This window comes from Pantherophis guttatus, chromosome 4 (assembly GCF_059756535.1).
Source record: "Pantherophis guttatus breed Tessera chromosome 4, ASM5975653v1, whole genome shotgun sequence".
NCBI classification, from domain to species: Eukaryota; Metazoa; Chordata; class Lepidosauria; order Squamata; family Colubridae; genus Pantherophis; species Pantherophis guttatus.
This window is the reverse complement of record NC_142066.1, coordinates 152,422,617-152,444,845: the sequence shown is the minus strand read 5'-3', so window position 1 is coordinate 152,444,845 and position 22,229 is coordinate 152,422,617. Positions and strand designations below refer to the sequence as shown.

The following is a 22,229-nucleotide window of genomic DNA, read 5'->3' as shown; positions in this document are numbered from 1 at the left end:
TGGTGGAGAATGGAAGCAATAGCTTATATTGCTTAGACTTATATACGGCTTGTTGTTGTCAGCCAGCACCCTGTGGAGCTGGCAGCAGAGTTGGACAGCGATGAGGCTGAGGAAGAACATGGGCCAGTCCTGGAGGCTGGGGAAGGCCCAGATGAGGGCTCTACGTCAGAGGCAGAGATGGGGCCAGGGCCATTGGGGAGTGAAGTGTGGACTCCAGAGCCTCCAGAGACTGATAGGAGTGAGGCAGAGGAATAGGAGGAGCCTGTTCCTAATGCACGCACGAGAAGAGCTGCCAGAAGGCAAGAGCAGCTCAAGCAAAGAGGACAACTCGGGAGTAGGGCCAAGAGATGATTGGCCCCTCCCATAAGGCTTAAAACAGAGCAGCAATGGTGTTTGGGCTATGCTGGAAAACAACGTTGGTAGCTTCGTCTTTTTCTTCGTCTACGTCTTGTATTTACTTTTGTATCTGTGACTTCTGAACGTTTGCCAAGAAAGGCCTTTGGCAGTTTGCCTAATTGGACAAGGTTTGCGATAGGACTGAGGAATTTGTGTTGGGAGGAATTTGCTTTAATTTAGTTGAACGACACTGGGAATGAAGTAATTCTCAGCTGTTTGAATAAAGTTTGTTTGTTTTTTCACTGACTGATTTTCCTACTACTTAATTGGGCCTGGGTCACAACTCTGCTTCACAATGCTTTATAGCCCTCTCTAAGTGGTTTATAAAGTCAGCCTATTGCCTCCAACAATTTGGGCCCTCATTTTACTGACCTCAGAAGGATGGAAGGCTGAGTCAACCTTGAGCCACTCAGAAGTGAACTCCTGGAGTGAGCAGTGAATTAGCCCTGCAGTACTGCATTCTAACCACTATGCCACCATGGCTCTTAGAATTGGCTTAGAAAAGGCTGCAAAGTTACATTCCTTGCAGTCATCTGGCTGTTAGCACTCTTTCTGGTTTGAAAGAGGGGTCAAAGAGGCCATTTACATTAAGAATGAATAGCCCTCTCTCAACAGAGGGGGAGGGATAGGACACAAACTCTCTCCTATTTACAACACAGTCCTTTCAGCAGTTCCAAATTCCACAGTTCCACACCAATTTGCACTATTCAGGTGACCCTGAGGGCACAGATAAACCTCCAAGTTGCCTCAACGACTCTCAGAGAGAGTGCTAATAACCAGATGACTGCAAGGAATATAAATATTTCCCTTCTTCACCATTCATTCAGAACTGAAGAAGTTAACAAATTAACAGAATTGAAGGAATCTTATAGGCCATCTAATCAACCCCCCCATCAAGCAGGAGACCCTATACCCGTGATGGCGAACCTATGGCACGCGTGCCAAAGATGGCACACGGAGCCATATTGGTGGGCACGCCAGCGTTGCCCTAGCTCAGCTCCAGCACGCATGTGTGTGCTGGCCAGCTGATTTTTGGGCCTTCTGGGCCCACCGGAAGTCGGCAAATGGGCCAGGAGGGTGGGGAATGCTGTTTTCACCCTCCTCAGACTCCTAGAAAGCCTCTGGAGCCTGGGGAGGGTGAAAAATGGGCTTACCAGGTCCACCGTGCCAACACATGCCAAAAGTGGGGGGACCACGGGGGGCCATGCACGCATGTGTGGGGTGCAGGGCATATAAAATTATGGGTATGGGCACACACGCACGCGACCACCCCGCACTCCCCCCACTTTTGGCACGTGATGGCAAAAAGGTTAGCCATCACTGCCCTATACCATTTCTGACAAATGGCAGTCCAATCTCTCCTTGAAAGCTTCCAGTGATGAAGCTCCCACAACTTCCGAAGGCAACTTCTGTTCCATGGGTTGATTGTTCTCACTGTCAGAAATTTCCTCATTTCTAGGTTGAGTCTCTCCTTGGTCAATTTCCATCCATTATTCCTTGTCTGGCTCTCAGGTGCCTTGGAAAATAGCTTCACCCCCTCCTCTCTGTGGCAGCCCCTCAAGTATTGGAAGACAGCTATCATGTCTCCCCTGGTCCTTCTCTTCACTAGACTAGCCAGGCCCAGTTCCTGCAACCGTTCTTCATATGTTTCAGCCTCCAGTCCCCTAAGCATCCTGGTTGCTCTCCTCTGCACTTTTTCTAGAGTCTCAAAATGTTTTTCATAGTGTGGTGACCAAAACTGGATGCAATACTCTAGGTGTGGTCTTACTAAGGTTTTATAGAGTGGCATTAGTACCTCAGTTGATCTTGATTGTATCCCTCTATTAATGTAATTTAGGATTGCTTTGGCTTTTCTAGCTACCGCTGAACAGTGCTGGGTCATATTTAGCTGGTTGTCCACTAAGACTCCAAGATGCTTCTCACAGTCACTGCTATTAAGCCTGGTTTCCCTCAGTTTATATGTGTGCTTTCGGTTTTTCTTACCTAAGTGTAAGACTTTATTTTTCTCTACATTGAATTTCATTTTGTTAGATAGGGCCCAGTGTTCAAGTCTGTCAAGATCCATCTGGATCTTGAGCCTATCTTCTAGAGCATTAGCTATTCCTGCCAGCTTAATATCATCTGCAAATTTGGTGAGTTCCCTTTCTATTTCCTCATCTAAGTTGTTTATGAAGCTATTGAGGAGTACTGGGCCTAAAACAGAACCTTCTGGTACCACACTGCTTAGTTCTCTCCATGTAGACTTAGACCCATTAAGGATTACTCGTTGAGTATGGTTTATCAGCCAATTGCAAATCCATCTGGCGGATGAATTCTTGGATGAGTTCTTGGATGAGAAGTGAAATTCTTGGGTGAGAAGTGAAATATCTTCAAGGAAAAACCACTTGCCATTTGAAAAAGCACCTTTGGGACAACCATGACTTGGATGACTGAAAATCTCCATAAACATGGAGTGGAGGATTGCAATATTAACGAAATATTTAATCACCAGTCAATTCAGATTCTGTACAAGGAATGGGAATGGTAGCATCTTGCCCTTTGGTTCAGAGACCAAAACAATTTTAACAAAGTTGTTATTAAAAAAATGTTAAATTGTCACCCTTACGATTTCTTGGCAGATGTATAGAATTGGCTTTTAACCACAAGATATTCTAGATTTAAATGTGTGTTGTAGTTATCAGAAGAATTTTCTTAGAATCAAGAAATGGAGGTGGTGATTTAAGTTATAAATCCCAACCAGTGTGTGAATCCAGTTTAAAACGTCTACAGCAATTGCCAAGCCTCTGCTTGAAACATATCTATTGAAGTAGAAAACAGCACATCTATGGATGATTGATTCAAATAGCTACTTGTGTGGCAGAAGCTGGATACATAAAATCATAAATCAGTCTGCAATCTTTTGGAATTTTTGAACTGAAAACTAGGGGAGGTAAAATTAAGGAAGCAATAGAATAGAATAACAGAGTTGGAAGGGACCTTGGACGTCTTCTAGTCGTAAGCTGAGGACTACCTGTAGTCTTTTTAAGTGCTGCTTCGGTCAGTTGAATAGTTTTATATTTGCTCACTTTCCCCCCCTCAACAATGTTTTGCTTGTCAGTTTTGCTGGTTAGTAATTCCTAGACTTGTATGAAGGTCTAGAATTTCTATATCTTATTTCAACTATTTTATTTCTCAGTAATCACTTTGCTGTACTTATTAAAGTGGAACTGTTTTATTCATTGTTATTCTGGTGATGACTTTACACTAGTGCAGCATATTGCAAAATTTTTGAAACAGTCACCTGGATTAAAGGGGGAATCTGACCCCATTTAATTCAAAGTCTTGCCTCATCCAGATTCCAGGTAAATCTATCCCTTCAAGAGCAGGTAGTAGCAGCTTAATTATCTTAAATAGCTTTGTTATTTAACTAATAACTCCATTTTAGGAGGTGAGAGCTCAAGAAATGATCTGGCAAAAATCTTGTAGATACTTGGGTCTATAGTATATCCTTTTGCACATATGATAAACTGGATTTTGTTTCTTAAGACTCTAAAATGTGTCATTATGACAATTCAACTGCCATGATGAGTCATATTATGTTATAGAGATCAAAAATTAAGGCCCTCTGGTGCAAAAGAAAGCTTATGTCCTATTTATAAGGGTGCAGAAGTGGACAATTGCAAGGCAGATCTTGAAATAGGGTCATTTTGTAACCTGATGTAATCTAGGTACTGCAGGGCTGTACAAAATAATAATAATAATGATAATGATAATGATGATGATAATAATAATAATAATAATAATAATAATAGAGGAAAAAATAATCAGCTTCCTTGTTTGAGATTAGATCATTTTCAGAAATATTTTGAAAAAGAATAAAAATGAAAGTATAGCAAAAAGAAGAGAAAAACTTTTGAGAAATTGCAAGGCAGATATAATTCAGAAATCCAAGAGAACATCTTTTTTTGGAATCCAAGATATAAATGTACTTTTGCTTCTGTGATCTACCTGAATTGATTCCTTTTTTCCCCATGATTTAGCTGCCTGAAATTATTTAATGTAAGAAAGTTAGAATAAGAGAATAACAGAGTTGGAAGGGACCTTGGAGATCTTCTAATCCAGCTCCCTGCTCAAGTAGAATACCCTATATAATTTCAGACAAATGGCTGTCCAATCTCTTCTTAGAAACCTCCAGTGTTGGAGCACCTACTACTTCTGGAGGCAAGTCATTGCACTGATTAATTGTTCTCATTGTCAGGAAATTTCTCCTTAGTTCTAGGTTGCTTCTCTCCTTGATTATTTTCCATCTGTTGCTTCTTGTTCTGCCTTCAGCTGCTTTGGAGAATAGATGGACCCCTTCTATTCTGTGGCAACCCCTCAAATACTGGAAGACGGCTATCATGTCACCCCTAGTTTTTCTCTTTGTTAGACTAAAAGTGAGCATTTTTAATTCTGTATAAACCAGCCACCCATACCGTGATTATTCACTTCTGTGGCTCCTTTGATTCTATTCATTTCTCCCAATCTCAGGACTGTAAAGCACTTCAAGATCCAAATGAAGATAGGGATAGATTTAAACCATGCAGAGATCCTTCACCAAACAATATCCTTAGCCAAGCTGCAAGCATGAAGTGTGAACATTGCTATTTTTACAAATAGTTCTTGATTTACAACCACAATTGGGAACAGAATTACTGTTGTTAAGCAAAGTGGCCGTTAGGAGATTTGTTCCTGATTTTATGAGCATTTTGGCCACAGTTGTTAAGCGAATCAGGGTATTTACATGACTCACAGGGTTGTTAAGGAAGTCTGGCTGCTCCCATTGACTTTGCTTGTCAGAAGCTGGCTGGGAAGGTTGGAAATGGTGATCACATGAACCCCCCCACCCCCCCCAAAAAAGTTGCTGTAACTGCTTCATAAATACATGTCTTTTACCAAGCATCTGAATTTTGATCTCGTGCTATGATGCTAAGAGTGAGTACCTGTTGTAAGAAACTTTTTAAAATGCCGCTTTGAACTTCGAACGGTTGCTAAACAAATGGTTGTAAGTTGAGGACTATCTGTAATGCAAGGCAGCTGCCACCTTGAGAACCATCCAGAATCATATATATGAGATGGGCAACTGTATAAATTGAATACATGGTTACTTTTTCAAAAACCTCTCATGAAGTTACCCCTGTCCTTAGCAGTAGGTAAGGTGTAAGACTGAATCCCTGGAGACTGGGGTTCATCCTTGATCAAATAATTTTCTGGGTCAGTTTGGCCTACAGCCAACCTGAAATATAGGTAGTCCTCAACTTATGACCACAAATGAGCCCAAAATGCATGTTGTTAAGTGAGACACTTGTTAAATGGGTTTTGCCCCATTTTGTGATTTTTCTTGTCACATTTGTTAAGTGAATCAGTGCAGTTGTTAAATTGGTAACATGGTTGTTAAGTGAATCTGGTTTTCCCCACTGACTTTGCTTGTTCAAAGATTGGAAAAGGCTCCAGGACACTGCAACTATCATAAATGTGAGTCAGTTGTCAAACATTCAAACGTATGCGAAGCTGCCACGGTCATAAGTGTGTAAAATGGTCATAAGTCACTTTTTTCAGTACCTTTGTAACTTGGAATGCTCACTAATGAACTGTTGTAAGTCGAGGATTACTTCACAGGTTTGGGGGACAAAATGAAAAGATTCTTCCTGATGTGTGCCGCCTTATGTCAGGTGCAAAGAATCAGGACTATATGTTAAGTTTTAGTTCAAAAGATTTATTGCTCAAGCCTATACAGATAGTCCTTGACTTACAACTACTGATTTAATGACCATTTGAAGCAACGTATGACCAGTTTTCCCACTTTCAACCATTGCAGCGTCCTTTGGATCCTGTCCAGTGATCATGTGATCACAATTTGTAACCTTCCCAGTGGGCTTCTGACAAGCAAAGTCAATGAGGGAAGCCAGATTTGCTTAATGACCAAATGATTTTCTTAACAACTGCAGTGATTCACTTAACAACTGTAGCAGGAAAGGTTGTAAAATGGGACAAAATTCACTTAAGAGCTGTCTTGCTTAGCAACAGAAATTGTGGTCATAAGTCGAGAACTACCCGTACACAAGAATTACCTTAGATTGAATGCTAAATTGGCAGCAAATAAGAATCAACCGAATTCAAAAGGGGTTGGAGCATTTGTGACAATGTAATGACTCTAAGCTGATGACACACTTAACTCCTCCACCACCCCAGCTCTGCCTGATCTTCTCCTACATCTTGTGAATAATAACCACAACAATAGAGTATTAGCAAAACAAATTGGAATTATTCTTTGATTAGCTGCACAGCAGGACAAACTTCAATAGCTGCCTCTTTCCTGCAGTGTCAGGAGGCATGTGTTTTGTTGAACATTTTCCAACTGTTCAGGGATTTAAAAGTAACTAGGCTCAGCATGTGCATCTGTAATGGATAGAGTGGACCAAGAATTGGATGATGCCATATCTACTAGACTAGATGTATTGCAGAAGTACTGTTCCATTAAAAATAAAAAGCCAAATATGAATGGCATTTTGTAAGTATTATGCTGAGGTGAATGACTTAAGATTGTTTGAAGGTTATTGATCACTCTACATAATAAGAGTGTGCATTTCAGAAGTTGGAAGATTGATGCGGCAAATGCAGGGAGTGAGGATAAGGATGCTGAATTCAATCAAAGTGAGACTAGATTAAGTAAAAGCCTATCATTGTTCATTAGGACGCAGCATTTCAATCAGAATCTCAGTGCAGTACTTGCATTTGCTCAAGGAATTACACGACACTGAAGAAATTTTGTATAAAACTATGGTGTGAACAGAAATCTAACAAGATGGTATCTTACAAGATAAAATCTAGCATCTTCTAATACCATGTCGCTCAGGCCCAGATATCTTTGACTCTTCAGGAGTTGGCACTTGGAACAGGCTAGGAAGTAAATAAAACAAATGTTTTGGGCAGCTATGGTGACTGGGGAATTCTGGGAGTTGAAGGCCTCACATCTTCAACTTGCCAAGGTTGAGAAACAATGGTTTAGGACTTTAGGTGTTTTTGGTCTCCTTTTTCCTTCCATGGAGAAAAGAAGACAAGCAACAAAGTTAAACATGATGGGGAAAGATCTTAAGATTTGCCCCAGGCAGAGAAATTCTGCATTTCCCCTCAAATTCTTATTCAAAGAGATGATAGAGAATGTTTTTTTTTCCAATGCCTTTTAAAAGAGAACAGCTTTGATGGAAATCTCCTCAGTAATGTATTACATTCTTGTACTTAAGATATGAAGGACTGTCCTTAAAGCAGGGGCTATGATCTTCTACAGGTAGTCCTCGACTTACGACCACAATTGAGCCCGCAATTTCTGTTGCTAAGCGAGACAGCTGTTAAGTGAGTTTTGCCCCATTTTGCGATCTCTCTTGCCACTTGTTTTTAAGTGAATCGCTGCAGTTATTAAGTTAATAACATGATTTTAAAATGAAACTGGCTTCCCCATTGACTTTGTTTGTCAGAATGTTGCAAAAGGGATCACATGACCCCGGGAAACTGCAAGCATCAAAAATATAAGTCATGGTTGTAAGTATGATAAATCAGTCATAAATAACCTTTTGCTGTTGTAACTTTGTGCGGTTACTAAATAAATGGTTGTAAGTTGAGGACTACCTGTGCTGTCATTATTTGGCAGTGGCTTTCATCTCCCTGGCTGGCTTTTCACACTTCCATTAAATCCCAAGTGGAACTGTCTAGGGCAGTATTTCTCAACCTTGGTAGCTTGAAGATGGGTGGACTTCAACTCCCAGAATCCCCCAGCCAGCAGTGCTGGCTGGGGGATTCTGGGAGTTGAAGTCCACCCATCTTCAAGCTTCCAAGGTTGAGAAACACTGGTTTAGGGGAAGGATTTTTCAATATCTATAGATGCGGTGGTATCACAATCATTGTTAAGGGAATAATATGACAAATGGTTAGAGAATTTCTTCTTCTGTTGGAAAAAAAATCTGGAGTCGTTGTCTTCTTTTCAATTCTACTTCGAGAAATTAAGACAGGTGGCCAAACTATTGAGATATTTGATACTCATGGGAAAAGCTTGGAAAAAGGAACAATTGTTCCTTACTCAGAATGAGAATCAAATATAAAAACTGAAAATCCTTCAAAGAAGGGAAGATTTGGGATCAGTCAGCCTAGAACTTTTAATGGTGTACGTTTTCTGTTAAATCGATTTCAGCAAGTTAAAATGATCATCAAAAATGATCCGTACATGGTATTGCCTCCCACTTTTTAAATTGCATTATATTAATATGAGTCTTACTAGAAAGGGTGGAACGGTTGCCAACCAATTGGAATTGTGCTTTTTGTGGTATTTAGTGGCTGGACTCTTTTTTTTCCCTGATTTGTCTGAAAACTTTTGGAAAAATTGGGGAAAAATACACACCTTTTTAATAATTAATATTAGCATGGCTATATTGTCCATTCCCCTCCCCCAGGACTTATAAAAGGATGCAAGAAAGAAATGTTGGTAGTTGCTTAATTTAGCAAATCCAAACACTGGAAAAGAAAGAACATGCTCCTAAATCTGGGCAAGGTGATATAGATCCAATTTATATGACAGAGGTGACTTGATTCCGTTAGTCAAAGCAAAGAGGACTGCCTGTATATCTATTAGGTTAGAAAGTTATAGCTTTAGTCTGGCAAGATTCTGTCTATTAGGTGTAAACAAATAAAGAATTGGACTCAACTGGATTAAACTGGGTCATCTTTGGGCTTAGGTCAGACAAATATCCCTGTATTTTTCAAAACTATGCAAAACTGGAATATTTTTATAAATAGGAAGGGCAATGACTTTCTGAGCAGGAATGTAATTCCTGCTAGAGGAGATGACAAAGTCATCTGAACAATGAAAAATTTCCTTATTTAGGGGTGGAAAGAGTATTCAAGGTGTAAGAAGCCAGCCCAATATCCTTGATCATGTAGGAGAAGAAAAGGCAGAGCCAGAGGGTGGAGTCAAGAGAGGAATCAACTTGGAGTCCTTACATTGCCACAAACGATTCAAATGCAATCCCCCTTGAAATCTGTTGATTCTTATCTAGCGCCAATTTAGTGCTGACACTTAGTTGACTAGGCTCAAGCAATAAATCTTCTCTACTAGAACTTAATGTTTGATCCTGATTCCCCACACCTCATAGATCGGTAGATACTCAGCATTGGCCAAAAATGTTCAAGGAAGAAGGGTCTACCAAGCAGACTCTTTCTCATAGTTGGTCCTGTTGTTAAGCTTGCTGAGAAGTCTAAAGTTACCTTCCCCAATTTCATCCCCAGCAGACATATCTGCCTACAGCTCCTATATCTTTCAGTATGACTAATACAGGTAATCCTCAACTGTTTGTTTAGTGATCATTCAAAGTTACAGTGGCACTGGAAACAGTGTCTCATGACCGTTTTTCACACTTACAACAATTGCAGCATGATTTCCATGGTCCCTTGATCAAAATTCAGATGTTTGACCCACATTTATAATGGTTGCCGTGTCCTTGAGGTCATGTGATTCCCTTTTGCACCTTCTGACAAAGCAAAGTCAATGGGGAGGCTAGATCCACTTAAAAACCATGTTACTAACTTAACAACTGTAGTGACTCACTTAACAAGAAAGGTTGTAAAATGGGGCAAAATTCACATAACAAATGTGTTGCTTAGGAACAGAAATTTTGGGCCCAATTGTGGTTGTAAGTTGAGGACTTCCTGTGGTCATTGATGGTGAATGATGGAGGTTCACGTTTATGGTCTCTGAAGCAGAGATTTTTATTTTAGAGCAGTGTTTCTCAACCTTGGTAGCTTGAAGAGGGGTGGACTTCAACTCCCAGAATCCCCCAGCCAGCACTGGCTGGGGGATTCTGGGAGTTGAAGTCCACCCATCTTCAAGCTACCAAGGTTGAGAAACACTGCTTTAGAGCATTAGGAATTATGATGTGAGGATTTTGATGACCATCTGACTATTGCAAACATAAGAATTTAATAAGCTGTATTAAAATCAGATAATATGTAACTTCAGTTCTTCATGAAACTGATGAATTATGTATGTTTATGACAAATATGTAACAGTGGAAGAATATTTTGCTGATCAGAAAAAAAAATCCTCCGTATATGACTTTTTAATGTGTCTTTCTAGGAAAATAAAGATTTGGCAGAGGAAATATGTCTTGATGGAGATATTAACAGTACATTCAATAATAAAGTGCCATTTAAGAATTATGAGTCACCCTAGAATTTTAAGAAGTAAATAGCAATAAGAAAATTTGCAGCTCAGTCTTCTTTTTTGAAAAAAAATAAGGAGATTTTTTTGGTTGTGTGTATGTTGCTCAATCCATTTATAAAGCTGGGCATTTTTGAGAATAATCTAAAAAAAATCTGTTTTGGATCTCACATAATTACAAGGTCTGTTTTCATTACAAAATTAGTGGTTCTTCAGGTATCTATGAGCCTGAAAAATAGCTATGACTGTTTAAGCCATATTTATTGTATTCTTAAAGGAGTTGCAACAACTTTTTGCTACATTTGAAAAGTTAGTTAATGTTTTAATGACAGTCTATCCCATCTAAACTATTCCTGCGTGCTACTAATGGAACCAGTTTCACAGATTTTATACTTACCTACTTATAAATACATTTTATATAGATAGTCCTTGACTTGCGACCACAAATGAGACCAAAATTTCTGTTGCTAAGTTTGTTAAGTGAGTTTTGTTCTATTTTATGTCCTTTCTTGTCACAGTTGTTAAGTGAATCACTGAATTCCTAAGTTAGTTACACAGTTGTTATGTGAATCTGGCTTCCCCATTAACTTTGCTTGTCAGAAGGTCTTAAAATGTGATCACGTGGCCCAGGGAATTGTAACGGTCATAAATACATGCCAATTGCCAAGCACCCGAATTTTGATTACGTGGGGATGCTGCAATGGTCATAAGTGTGAAAAATGGTTTCTACTGCAAGTCATGTTTTTCAGTGTTATCGTAAGTTCACATTGTTACTAAACAAATAGTTGTAAGGCGAGAATTACCTGCAGTGATAAAGATATTTTAATTTTTGGGGTTTTAAATCGGCCAAATCTATTTAATTATTTTAATTTTTAATTATTGTTGTGTCTTGTGTTTTTAAATTGGCTGTACACCGCCCTGAGTCCTTCGGGAGAAGGACGGTATAGAAATAAAATAATTATTATTATTATTATTATTATTATTATTATTATTATTATTATTATTATTATTATTATTATTATTATTATTATTATTATTATTATTATTATTATTATTATTATATTGTGTGGGAGGGAGATAGAACTGCTTAAAGTCATCTCTATGTGAAATGGATAGCATATAAGTTTAATAAACAAACAAACAAACAAACTCCCTTTTAAACCCTGTAATCCTTTTATTCAGGATAGAGTCAGAGTGACTAGATGGAGCTGAGCATTTATTGGCTGGATACTCTTCCTGACTCCTACATGGAGTTCACAGCAGATATTTACTATGCTGTGAACTCCGCTGCCTAGGATTGAACTCTCAATCTTCCAAGTGGGAGGCGAGCACCACCACCCCACTATAAATAAATAAATAAATAGCCTATTAACATTTTTTGCCTGAAGATTGCTATCTTGCAAATTACCAACACGCTGAAATCTTTGGACATTTACTAATTTGCTGGAAACCAAGATGTCAACCTTTAGCAGCCTACTTATCCATGTTTTTAGCGGCATAAACATTCCTGCATTTTTTCTTCAGCTGAACAAAAGGGCTTTTAATCTTTATTTACCAATAGAGGTGGATTAAAAATAATGCACACCCTGCTTGTGGATTTATAATCTCACTCTTCCTGACATGTTTTATTCCCCCAATGATCCTTACGGAAATTCTGCAGGGTGGGTAGTATTATTAAATTCGATTTATAGATGGATGGGAGCGATTTAAGAATGAGGGCCAGGAGATCTAGAGAATATGTATGTGTTATAGAAAAAGTAGATAAAAATAGTTATATTTCGGCCATCTCCCCATGTCTGTTGTTTTCTAGCTTCCTCTTTGTTGCACTGGGCAGGTAGAATGTTGTTTGTTTGTTTGTTTGTTTGTTTGTTTGTTTACTTATTTATTTATTTATTTATTTATTTATGAAATGTGTTAGCTGCCCAATGTAAATGCATCACTCAGGGCAGCAAACAATCCAACCGTATTTAAGAAAATAAATAATCAATTAGTAATCAATAATAATTTATTAATTTTATATGCTGGCTGATGCCTAGTAACTCTTGAATAAGAGTCCAAAAATAATGCAAGGAACAAAAATAACCCAAGCGCTGCGTAACAATTCCATCATAAAACAAAGACTGTGATAATTAAGGATCCTTTGTAGTTTTGGAAGACTGACTTTCAAACCTAGTTATTCACAACCCCAGAGTTAGTACCTGCAAGAGATAAGGTACACTTACCTGCCTGAAGGAGTGGATGCTTATTGATCTGTGGGAAGCTGATTTTGGATAATAGCCATGGAAAAGTTGGTAGTTTTCAGAAAATTTGAAATGTGGAAGGAGGTCAGAGGATATCTTACAAACTATCTTGCTGAAATAGCATGCTAGGCTGGTAATATTTTTCAGTGCTCACAGGCTCCTATTTTTTCATGCCTTGGCTACAATCCCTGTAAATTCACTGTGTTTCTTTTGCCCTTTGGAATAGGATTTTAGGGATTACTTTAAAGGAGGGCAGGTAGCTTGGGCGATAATTGCTTCTGCAGAATGCAAAATGGCTTTGCAGAATAGTTTCCATGTTCTAGCTTCATGACTAGAAATTCAGGACAGAATTTATGAAATCCTGTGAAAGTTTTGACTGACTTTGACATGGATAGGTTGGAGAATTCATTAAAAGAAGCAAACTTTGCTTAAATTCTCTTTTGACTGTGGACTGCTGATCTAAAACAAAATGTACATTACCCCTGAGAAGACATTCTGCTTTTAGGGAGGAGGGATGTTCATGGATACATATGGGACATTAATAAAAATTAAATCTATGCCTGTAAAAAATTAGCACATAATAGCTCTCAGCTCAGCATAGCCCAGTCTCTAAGATTTTGCTTTACCACATGTAAAGAGATTGCCTGTGATTCAGAAGATGTAAACCAGTTCCTGGGAAGGCAAACGAACATCTAATCCTATTCTGCATCATTGAGTGCAGGGGTTAGAATGCAGTATTGCAGGCTGACTCTGCCAACTGCCAACTGTTCGATCCTGACTGGCTCAAGGTTGACTCAGCTTTCCATCCTTCAGAAGTCGGTAAAATGAGGACCCAGATTGTTGAGGACAATATGCTGACTCTGTAAACTGCTTAGAGAGAGCTGCAAAAACACTCTGAAGCGGTATATAAATTTAGGTGCTATTGCTACAATCCTAAACCTAGTTTATTCATGGGGATTGGGGAGAGTGAAGAGGTAGATTCTTATAGTGGTTTCTCCCGGATATCAATCTGCAGATTTTCTTTTTTCAGTGTTGGCAAGCTCAGAGAGAGAAAAACCTTTCTATTTTTGGATAAAAATATGACATAGCAGACATAGTTCAGAAAGAACTATAGAAATTGGAGGAAACTACTGTACACAACACAAATTATAGGACGCACTATTGACAGCCATTCTCCGAAGTTCTGAAAGTTCTTAAAATGATACTTCAAATTCTGTAATTCTGTCACAGATATTGTAGTTATGCCCTATAAGCATTTTCTTGCATTATTTTAAAAATTAGCATTCGTTTTATTGCTTCATATTTCAGCTCACCCCTTAATCAGCCTATAAAGAGTGCCTCCAACACCCTTCTCTTTCTGTCACCTATGTAGTGATTTTGCCTTGCACAGGCTGAACGGGGCGAGCATGAAAAGATAGCTGGCATTGCTTTTTTATCTTTTATCTATCCTGTAGAGGCATGAGATGGCTCGTTGCACATTCCTTTCTGCCACAGTCATGCTGTTTTGCTTTATAAGCACCTTGTCACATCCAGAGATAGCTAAGTTCTACTCAACACCATCACACCCAATGTGAGGAAAGGGAAAAAAATGGAAGGGAAGAATGCTTGAAAGAAAAGTGGCTACTTATCGGCTGCAAAAACATGCATCATTTCTGGGCATAATAAATGCTTCGGACATTCTTTGGTTATTCTAAACTGAGACGACCAAGTTAAGTAGAACTTCCTGCTGTGTAAGAAAGTGGAATCCAAAATGCAAAGAGTTCCTGGATCTCTCCCTTTAGTAGTCTAGATCAGGAGTCTCCACACTTGGCAACTTTAAAACCCAAGTCTCATAATTCCCCAGCCAGAATGGGGATGGTGGTGTCAGCTAAGGGAAAAGGAGAGGCAGGTAATCTTGATCTCATCCTGCCTGATTCCAGGGTGAGGCCACAGACTTCTCAAATGGATCGGTAAGTTCACAAGAAGAGCCTAACTGGGTCAAGCCAAGATCTCTTTTATCCCAGCCGTTCGTTTACAGATGGTCCTCGACTTACGATCACAATTGAGCCCAAAATTTCTGTTGCTAAGTGAGACATTTGTTAAGTCAGTTTTGCCAACATTTTTACAAGCTTTGCTGCCACAGTTGTTAAGTGAATCATTGCAGTTGTTTATTTATTTATTTATTTATTTATTAAATTTTTATACCGCCCCCTCTCCCGAAGGACTCGGGGCAGTGAACAGCCAAAATTAAAAAACATACAATATAAACATTAAAATACTATAAAAACAAAATTAAATTTATATTGGCTTTAAAATTTAAAACCCCTTACCCATAAAATTCAACAATTAAAAGATTTTTAACCCAGCCTGGCTTGCTGAAATAAAAAAGTCTTCAGAGCCCGGCGGAAGGTACAGAGCTCTGGGATCAGTCGTATCCCTGGGGGGTAGCTGATTCCAGAGGGCGGGTGCCCCCATAGAGAAGGCTCTTCCCTGGGGGGTCGCCAGCCGACATTGCCTGACCAACGGCAACCTGAGGAGGCCCTCTCTGTGGGAGCGTATTGGCCGGTGGGAGGTTATCGGTGGCAGAAGGTGGTCTCGTAAATAACCGGGCCCTAAGCCATGGAGCGCTTTGAAGATGAGAACCAATACCTTGTTGTACCTAGTTGTTAAGTTAGTAACATGGTTGTTTAGTGAATATGGCTTCCCCATTCACTGTGCTTAACCGAAAGTCGCAAAAGGGGATCAAATGACCCATCATAAATATTAGTCAGTGGCCAAGCATTTGACTTTTGATCACATAACTACGTGGGTGCTGCAACAGTGATTAGTATGAAAAACGTCATAAGTCACTTTTTTCAGTGCCATTGTAACTTAGAACAGTCACTAAGCAAACTGTTTTAAATCAAGGACTATTCAATTCCCATAATCTTTACCAGTATATGTCATATATATTTTTGCCTATTACTATATGCATAAATGTTAAGTTACTTTACATAAATATACTCCATGTTATCTTTCAGTCCTGATGCTACATGAATGCACCCCTAAATACATCCTAAATAGAATCTCTGGTGGCCTCCTGTCCCAGTGTCCAGATAATATAAACTGGATGCTGGGGTCTATTTATCCAGATGTAGAAAAAAAGCATATAGGGAAGGATGGATTCTAGCTTAGACAAAACTCTTGATGCGCCAAAATATCATACATCTGGATAGTTTTGAACAATTTCCCATTTAAATTGATAAAGGGGATCACATTTTTTTCAGCTTGTACCTTTTGTTAATTAAAAACACTTACTGATTGCTACATTTCTGTTACAGAAAACTACTTCATTAAAGACGGCACAACAGATCCATTACTGTGTGGCAACAGCACAGATGCTGGGTGAGTTTGATTTGATCATATTTTGAGAAAGAATGACAAACAAACCTCTGTTGTTATAACTAGAACTTCTTAGTTTCCCCAATGTTGTGCAGAAACCACGATTACGTCATATATGTTGCAATGTCACTGTACAAATGATGTAAATTATATAATTTGACTTATTTGGACAGTGATATCGCAATATGTGTGATCTCACTTCTCCCCTTTCCCTTTACAGATGTACTTGATAACTTCTTTGTTGGTACTTTTTCATGGAATAAGTTTCTGAAATAAATAAAACAGGTCTTTGGAAACTTGGTTAGATATTTTATTTTTATTTATTATTAGACTTCTATGCTACCCATTTCACCAAGGCGACACTAGGCAGCTTACAGTCATATAATTAAAATACCATGTTAAATATTAAAATGTTAACACATTAAATAAGAACCACACAATTAAAAATTCTGATAAAATGTGTTCAACCATGATGGAAAGAAAAGGAGCAAAGACCACAGGGAGCGGAGATGGGTCTGATTACAGTAAGTCTTCAACTTACGACCACAATTGAGCCCAAAATTTCCATTACTAATCAAGACAGTTGTTAAGTGAGTTTTGCCCTTCTTTATGATCTTTCTTGCCACAGATGTTAAGTGAATCACTGCAGTTCTTAAGTTAGTAACATGGTTGTTAAGAGAATCTGGCTTTCCCATTGACTTCACTTGTGAGAAGGTTGTAAAATGTGATCACACAAAGCTGAGACACTTCAAACATCACAAATATGAATCAATTGCCAAGCGTCCAGATTTTGATCATGTGACCTTAGGGATGCTGTAATGCTTGTTAAGTGTGAAAACCAGCCATAAGTCACTTTTTTGAGTTCTGTTCAGTGGTGGGTCCCTCCCGGTTCAGCCTGGTTCCGCCGAGCTGGTAGCGGTGATGATATGACGTCACCGAACCGGTTCTGCCCCCCCGCCCCCACCCATCCCTCCGCGTTATTCTTACCTTTTATTTGGCCCCACTTCCAATCTATTGCTGCCTCCTGAGTCCCAGCTGATGGCTAGAGGGAAAAAAACTGTTTAAATTCTTGCCATGGGGCTTCAAAGGGCCGCCCTACAGCTGATCAGTGTTAAAAGAAAACAAATGAGTAGACCGGCGCCTGCAAAAATAAATGGGTAGATCAGTGCCTGCAAAAATAAATGGGTAGACCAGTGCCTGCAAAAATAAATGGGTAGACCAGTGCCTGCAAAAACAAATGAGTAGACTAGTGCCTGCAAAAATATATGAGTAGATCAGTACCTGCAAAAATAAATGGGTAGACCAGTACAGCTGTGCAAGCAGTTAAAAACCTGGTAGACCAGTACCTCTGCTAAATCCTAAATAATTGTCACATGACCATCAAGCCACGGCCACAAAATATGCCACACCCACAGAACCGGTAGTAAAAAAATTTAGAACCCGCCCCTGGTTCTGTTGTAACTTCACACAGTCATTAAACAAATGGTTGTAAGTCAAGGACTACCTGCAGGCTATGTTTCTCCATCTCTCTAGTTCTCAGAAATTTTAGGTTGGATCCAAACTACTGTAGCTGAGTTGATCCAGACTAAATTAGTTGAATTTAATTGCACTGAAATGTAATTTAAATGTACGCATAACTTATTGCATGGATTTCAGTAAATAAAATACAATAGACTCTGATGGCTGTTTTCTTGGAAAGAGAGTTCACTAAGTTCAATGAGACTTACTTTCTATATTGATTTCCTTGGAAAGTACAACATTATGTATGCTTATTTGAAAGTACTTTAAAAATTTGAAGTCCAGTAAGACTAATGGTTAATTGTTGTATTTCTGACTGCTTCAATTCAGTGGAGCAATTCATGGTTGTTAGTTCAGCTCTAGATGGCAGTCACACTTCAGAGGGTCAATGCGAATGGCAAAGATCCAGTCATGATAATAACATTATCTGCAGAAAAAGATCAGGTTAAGTTGCTAATATTTTTTCAGTCTATATTGCTAGTATTTTTCCCATGTATTATCCTCCTCTTCCTCCTCCATCAGGAACTAGTGAATATGTTTGTCCTGGCATTCAATTAATAATTAAAAAAGGAGAATGCTAGAAAAGAGAAGGGAACATAAGAAAAAAAAATTGAAATAGAGACATGAGAGAAAAGCAAGAATGAAAATGATGCATGATTAATTCCAGTGTTGTTGCTTTCAAGAAACAGAGCATATTTTTAAAGGTCTTTCAAAAATATGTCTATGATGAAATTTTAAAAGAATTTCCATGGCAGAATTTTAAAGGAATTTCTAAGGAAATCTAAATGCCACAGTAGCCTTGAAATAAAAAATAAAGCTGACATAAAACTATCCTGAGGTGTATAAAAAGTTTCTTCATTGTGTGGAGTTTGAATTAAGGAGGTTCCGATGAAAGATTACAAGGTGCTTCGGAGCAAGGGTAGGCATATTACTCAAGTATATATTTTTGTGTACAGATAATCCTCGATTTACAACCATTTACTTAGTGACCATCCAAAGTTACAACAACACTGAAAAAAGTGACCGGTTCTCACATTTACAACAGCATCCCCATTGTTACATAGCAATAGCACTTAGATTTATATACCACTTCACAGTGCTTCACAGCCCTCTCTAAGCGGTTTACAGAGTTGGCATATGGCCCCCAACAATCTGGGTCCTCATTTTACCCACCTCGGAAGGATGGAAGGCTGAGTCAACCTTGAGCCTGGTGAGATTTGAACTGCCAAATTGCAGGCAGCCGGCAGGTAGCAGAAGTAGCCTGCAGTATTGCACTCTAAGCACTGTGCCTCCACAGTTCATGATCTAAATTCAGGCGCTTGGCAACTATGCATGTATTAATGACGGTTGAAGCATCTTGGGGGTCATGTGATTGCCATTTGGGATCTTCCCAATTGGCTTTTCCCAAGCAAAGTCAATGAGGAACGCTGGATCCGCTTAACAATTGTTTGATCCATTTAACAACGGCAATGATTCGCTTAACAACCATGGCAAGAAAAAGTATAAAATTGGGCACTACTTACTTAACAACCTACTTAACAACCGCCTCGCTTAACAATGGAAACTCTGGTCTCAGTTGTGATTGTAAATTGAGAACTACCTGTAGTTACTATACAAGCCTTAGAGGTAACTTGTATGATACCATTTTGGAGCATATTTTTTTTGGCATAAGTTCTGAATGGCTTCACATCCCTATTGGGCATTACCAAAAGACATTTTCAGTAGATTGCTAATTGGCTGTGACATTGCCAGGGTCAAGGGGACAATGGAAAAATGTGCCCTCTGTTCTCATGGAAGCTCTGTTCTCCTTAACCCTTCTTCCCAAATTTTCCTCCCACTTTAAATTTAGCCATCTGTGGCTCTTTTCCTCCCCAGAATCTTCTGTCATTCTTTTCCACCTTAGCAGATAACAGAATTTTGGCTTGTTCTTCTCTCTTCACCCTGTTTTTAAACAAATTGGATGTACAGATAGTCATTGATTTACAGCTATTCATTTAGTGACCGTTCAAACTTACTACAGCATGAAAAAAGGGACTTATGACCATTTTTCATACTTATGATCTCCGCAGCATCCCCAAGGGCACGTGATCAAAATTTGGATGCTTGACAACTGGCTTGTATAGATCCATGGACCACTGGTGGTCCACGAGAAAATTTTGGTGGTCCGCAGAAAAATTATTTGCATTTATTGTATTGCACTAAATCAGGGGTCCTCAAACTACGGCTCCTGGGATGGATACGTGCAATGAACATTTGTGTTGCTGCAGAGAGTCTCCCCCTTCGGGGACTTCTTCTGTGGGTCGGAGTGGGGCAGAAATTTTGACTTGGGGTCTGCTTCAGCCTCCTGGTGTGGAGGCTGGAGTGAAGTACTGCTGGTGGTGAAGAGCTGGAGAGCCTTGTTCCAGTGGGACTGCATCATGGCCTGGAACTGGCTGACCGTCTCAGCCCACTGAGCCTCCAGGCTCCGGTACCTGGCCTTGCACTCCTGCAGGTCTTCCTCTGCTTGGAAAGCCTATGCTCGCAGTCCTCAGTGAGGTGCTTCTGCTGAGCCTCCTTTGAACTGAGCCAGCTGTTTTGCCAACTCTTTCTCATGGTGACTGCTCAGCTCCAACACCTGCTTCCTGTTGAGACCCTAAGGAGCCCGGGCGGGGAGGCGAGGAGTGGCTGGCAGGGGAGGGGTGAGTAGAGGCTGGTGAGGCACCCCTCAATGTCACTGACATTGATTTGACCACACCCACCCAGTCACATGACCACCTAGCCACGCCCACCCAGCTGGTCATTAGGCAGGTCATATTAGTGGTCCATGGAATTTAAAATTATGAATTTAGTGGTCCCTGAAGTCCGAAAGGTTGGGGACCCCTGGTATAGATAGTCCTTGACTTACATCTACAAATGAGCTCAACATTTCTGTTATGAAGCAAGAGTTATTACGTGAATTTTGCCCCATTTTATCATTTTTCTTGCCACAGTTGTTAAGTGAATCACTGCAGTTGTTTTTTTCTTTTTTCTTTGATTTATATGCCGCCCTTCTCTGGAGACTCAGGGCGGCTTACAATGCGTTAAGCAATAGCCTTCATACTTCTGTATATGTATACAAAGTCAACTTATTGCCCCCACAAACTGGGTCCTGTGTTAAGTTAGTAACACAATTTTTGTGAATCTGACTTTGCTTGTTAGAAAATTGCAAAAGATGATCACATGACCCGGGACACTGCAACCGTCATAAATACGAATCAGTTGCTAAATGTCTGAATTTTGATTACATGAGGATGGTACAGCAAAGGTCATAAGTGTGTAAACAGTCATAAGTCACTTTTTTCAATGCCACGAAACTTTGAACGGTCACTAAATGAACCGTTGTAAGTCGAGGTTAATTGACTTAGCTGTAATAGCTGCACTGTCCCAGAATCATGTGATCACTATTGGTAATCTTCCCATCTAGCTTCCGACAAGCAAAGTCAATGGGAGAAATCTGATTTGCTTAATTATCTCCTGATTCACTTAACAACTGCAATGATTTGCTTAACAACTGTGGCAAAAAAAGGGTCATAAAATGGGGTGCAACTCATTTAGCAACTGCCTTGCATAGGCACAGAAATTTTGAATATAACTGTGGTCATAAGTCAAGAACTACCAGTACTGCCATAGAGGCTGACATTCTTTTTTTACAAAAACATTCTAGGAAAAAAAATGGAGGGACATAGAATCTGGAACCTTCATATGTTGTTGACTTTAAATTTTCTCCTCGTAGTTTGGTCCAATGCTGTTCTGGCAAACAGAAAGAAGAGAAATTGAGGCACCCCAACAAATGGCAGATGTACCAAAACACCTTTGACAATTGCATCCTAATGATAGTTTGTTCCTATAGAAACCTTAATTACCTTTATTCTCTCTTGAACTTTAATTTTCATTTATAGATTTAGCCAAAAGTAATTTTTATGCTCTATAGGGAGATGCATTTTTCTTCCTTTGGTTTCCAAGTTCATTGTTTTACCTTGTCTATAAATACAAGTAATTTAGAAAGAGAATGAAGCCTTAGAAACTTCTCTGTGAATTTCAGTGCAATTTTAAAGGAGAACTATTTCTGCTGTTGTTGCCAGAGCTTTTCTTTAGAAAATCCCTAAATGTATTTTTGATAAAAAACAAACAAACAAACTTTAGGACACCTGTTAGACACGATGCAAAAGTGGCCATACTTTTTTCTAACAAAAAAAAAAAAGTTTTGCATATAAATTATTTCTTATTTAATTGCTGAAATGTTTACCACAAATGGGGAGATATAAAAGACGACGTTTTATTTTCCCAGTTCCAATCATTCTTTTTTCTAAGATTGTAGTGATTAAATTCAGAAGTTGGCAGGAAGACAGATTTTGGCAATGTTAGTTAGGAGTTTGAACAAAACTAGGAACAAACATTTGGTAATTGTTCTTTTGATTGGTGACAAAAGCAAAATGTGTTTAGAATGGAAGAATAGGATTGATGTCGTCACA

The 22,229-nt window shown here is 39.2% G+C and overlaps 1 protein-coding gene across 5 annotated transcripts in view; it reads left to right on the top strand.

Moving 5' to 3' along the window:
* The window catches only part of LOC117654807 (sodium channel protein type 5 subunit alpha-like), a 391,184-nt gene that overhangs the window by 153,224 nt on the left and 215,731 nt on the right, over positions 1–22,229 (top strand). For all 5 annotated transcript variants that reach the window (XM_087893105.1, XM_087893104.1, XM_087893103.1 and 2 more), the window contains one exon: positions 16,161–16,224. In XM_087893105.1, the coding sequence (XP_087749231.1) occupies positions 16,161–16,224 (64 nt within the window). The remainder of the gene's footprint in view (positions 1–16,160; positions 16,225–22,229) is intronic.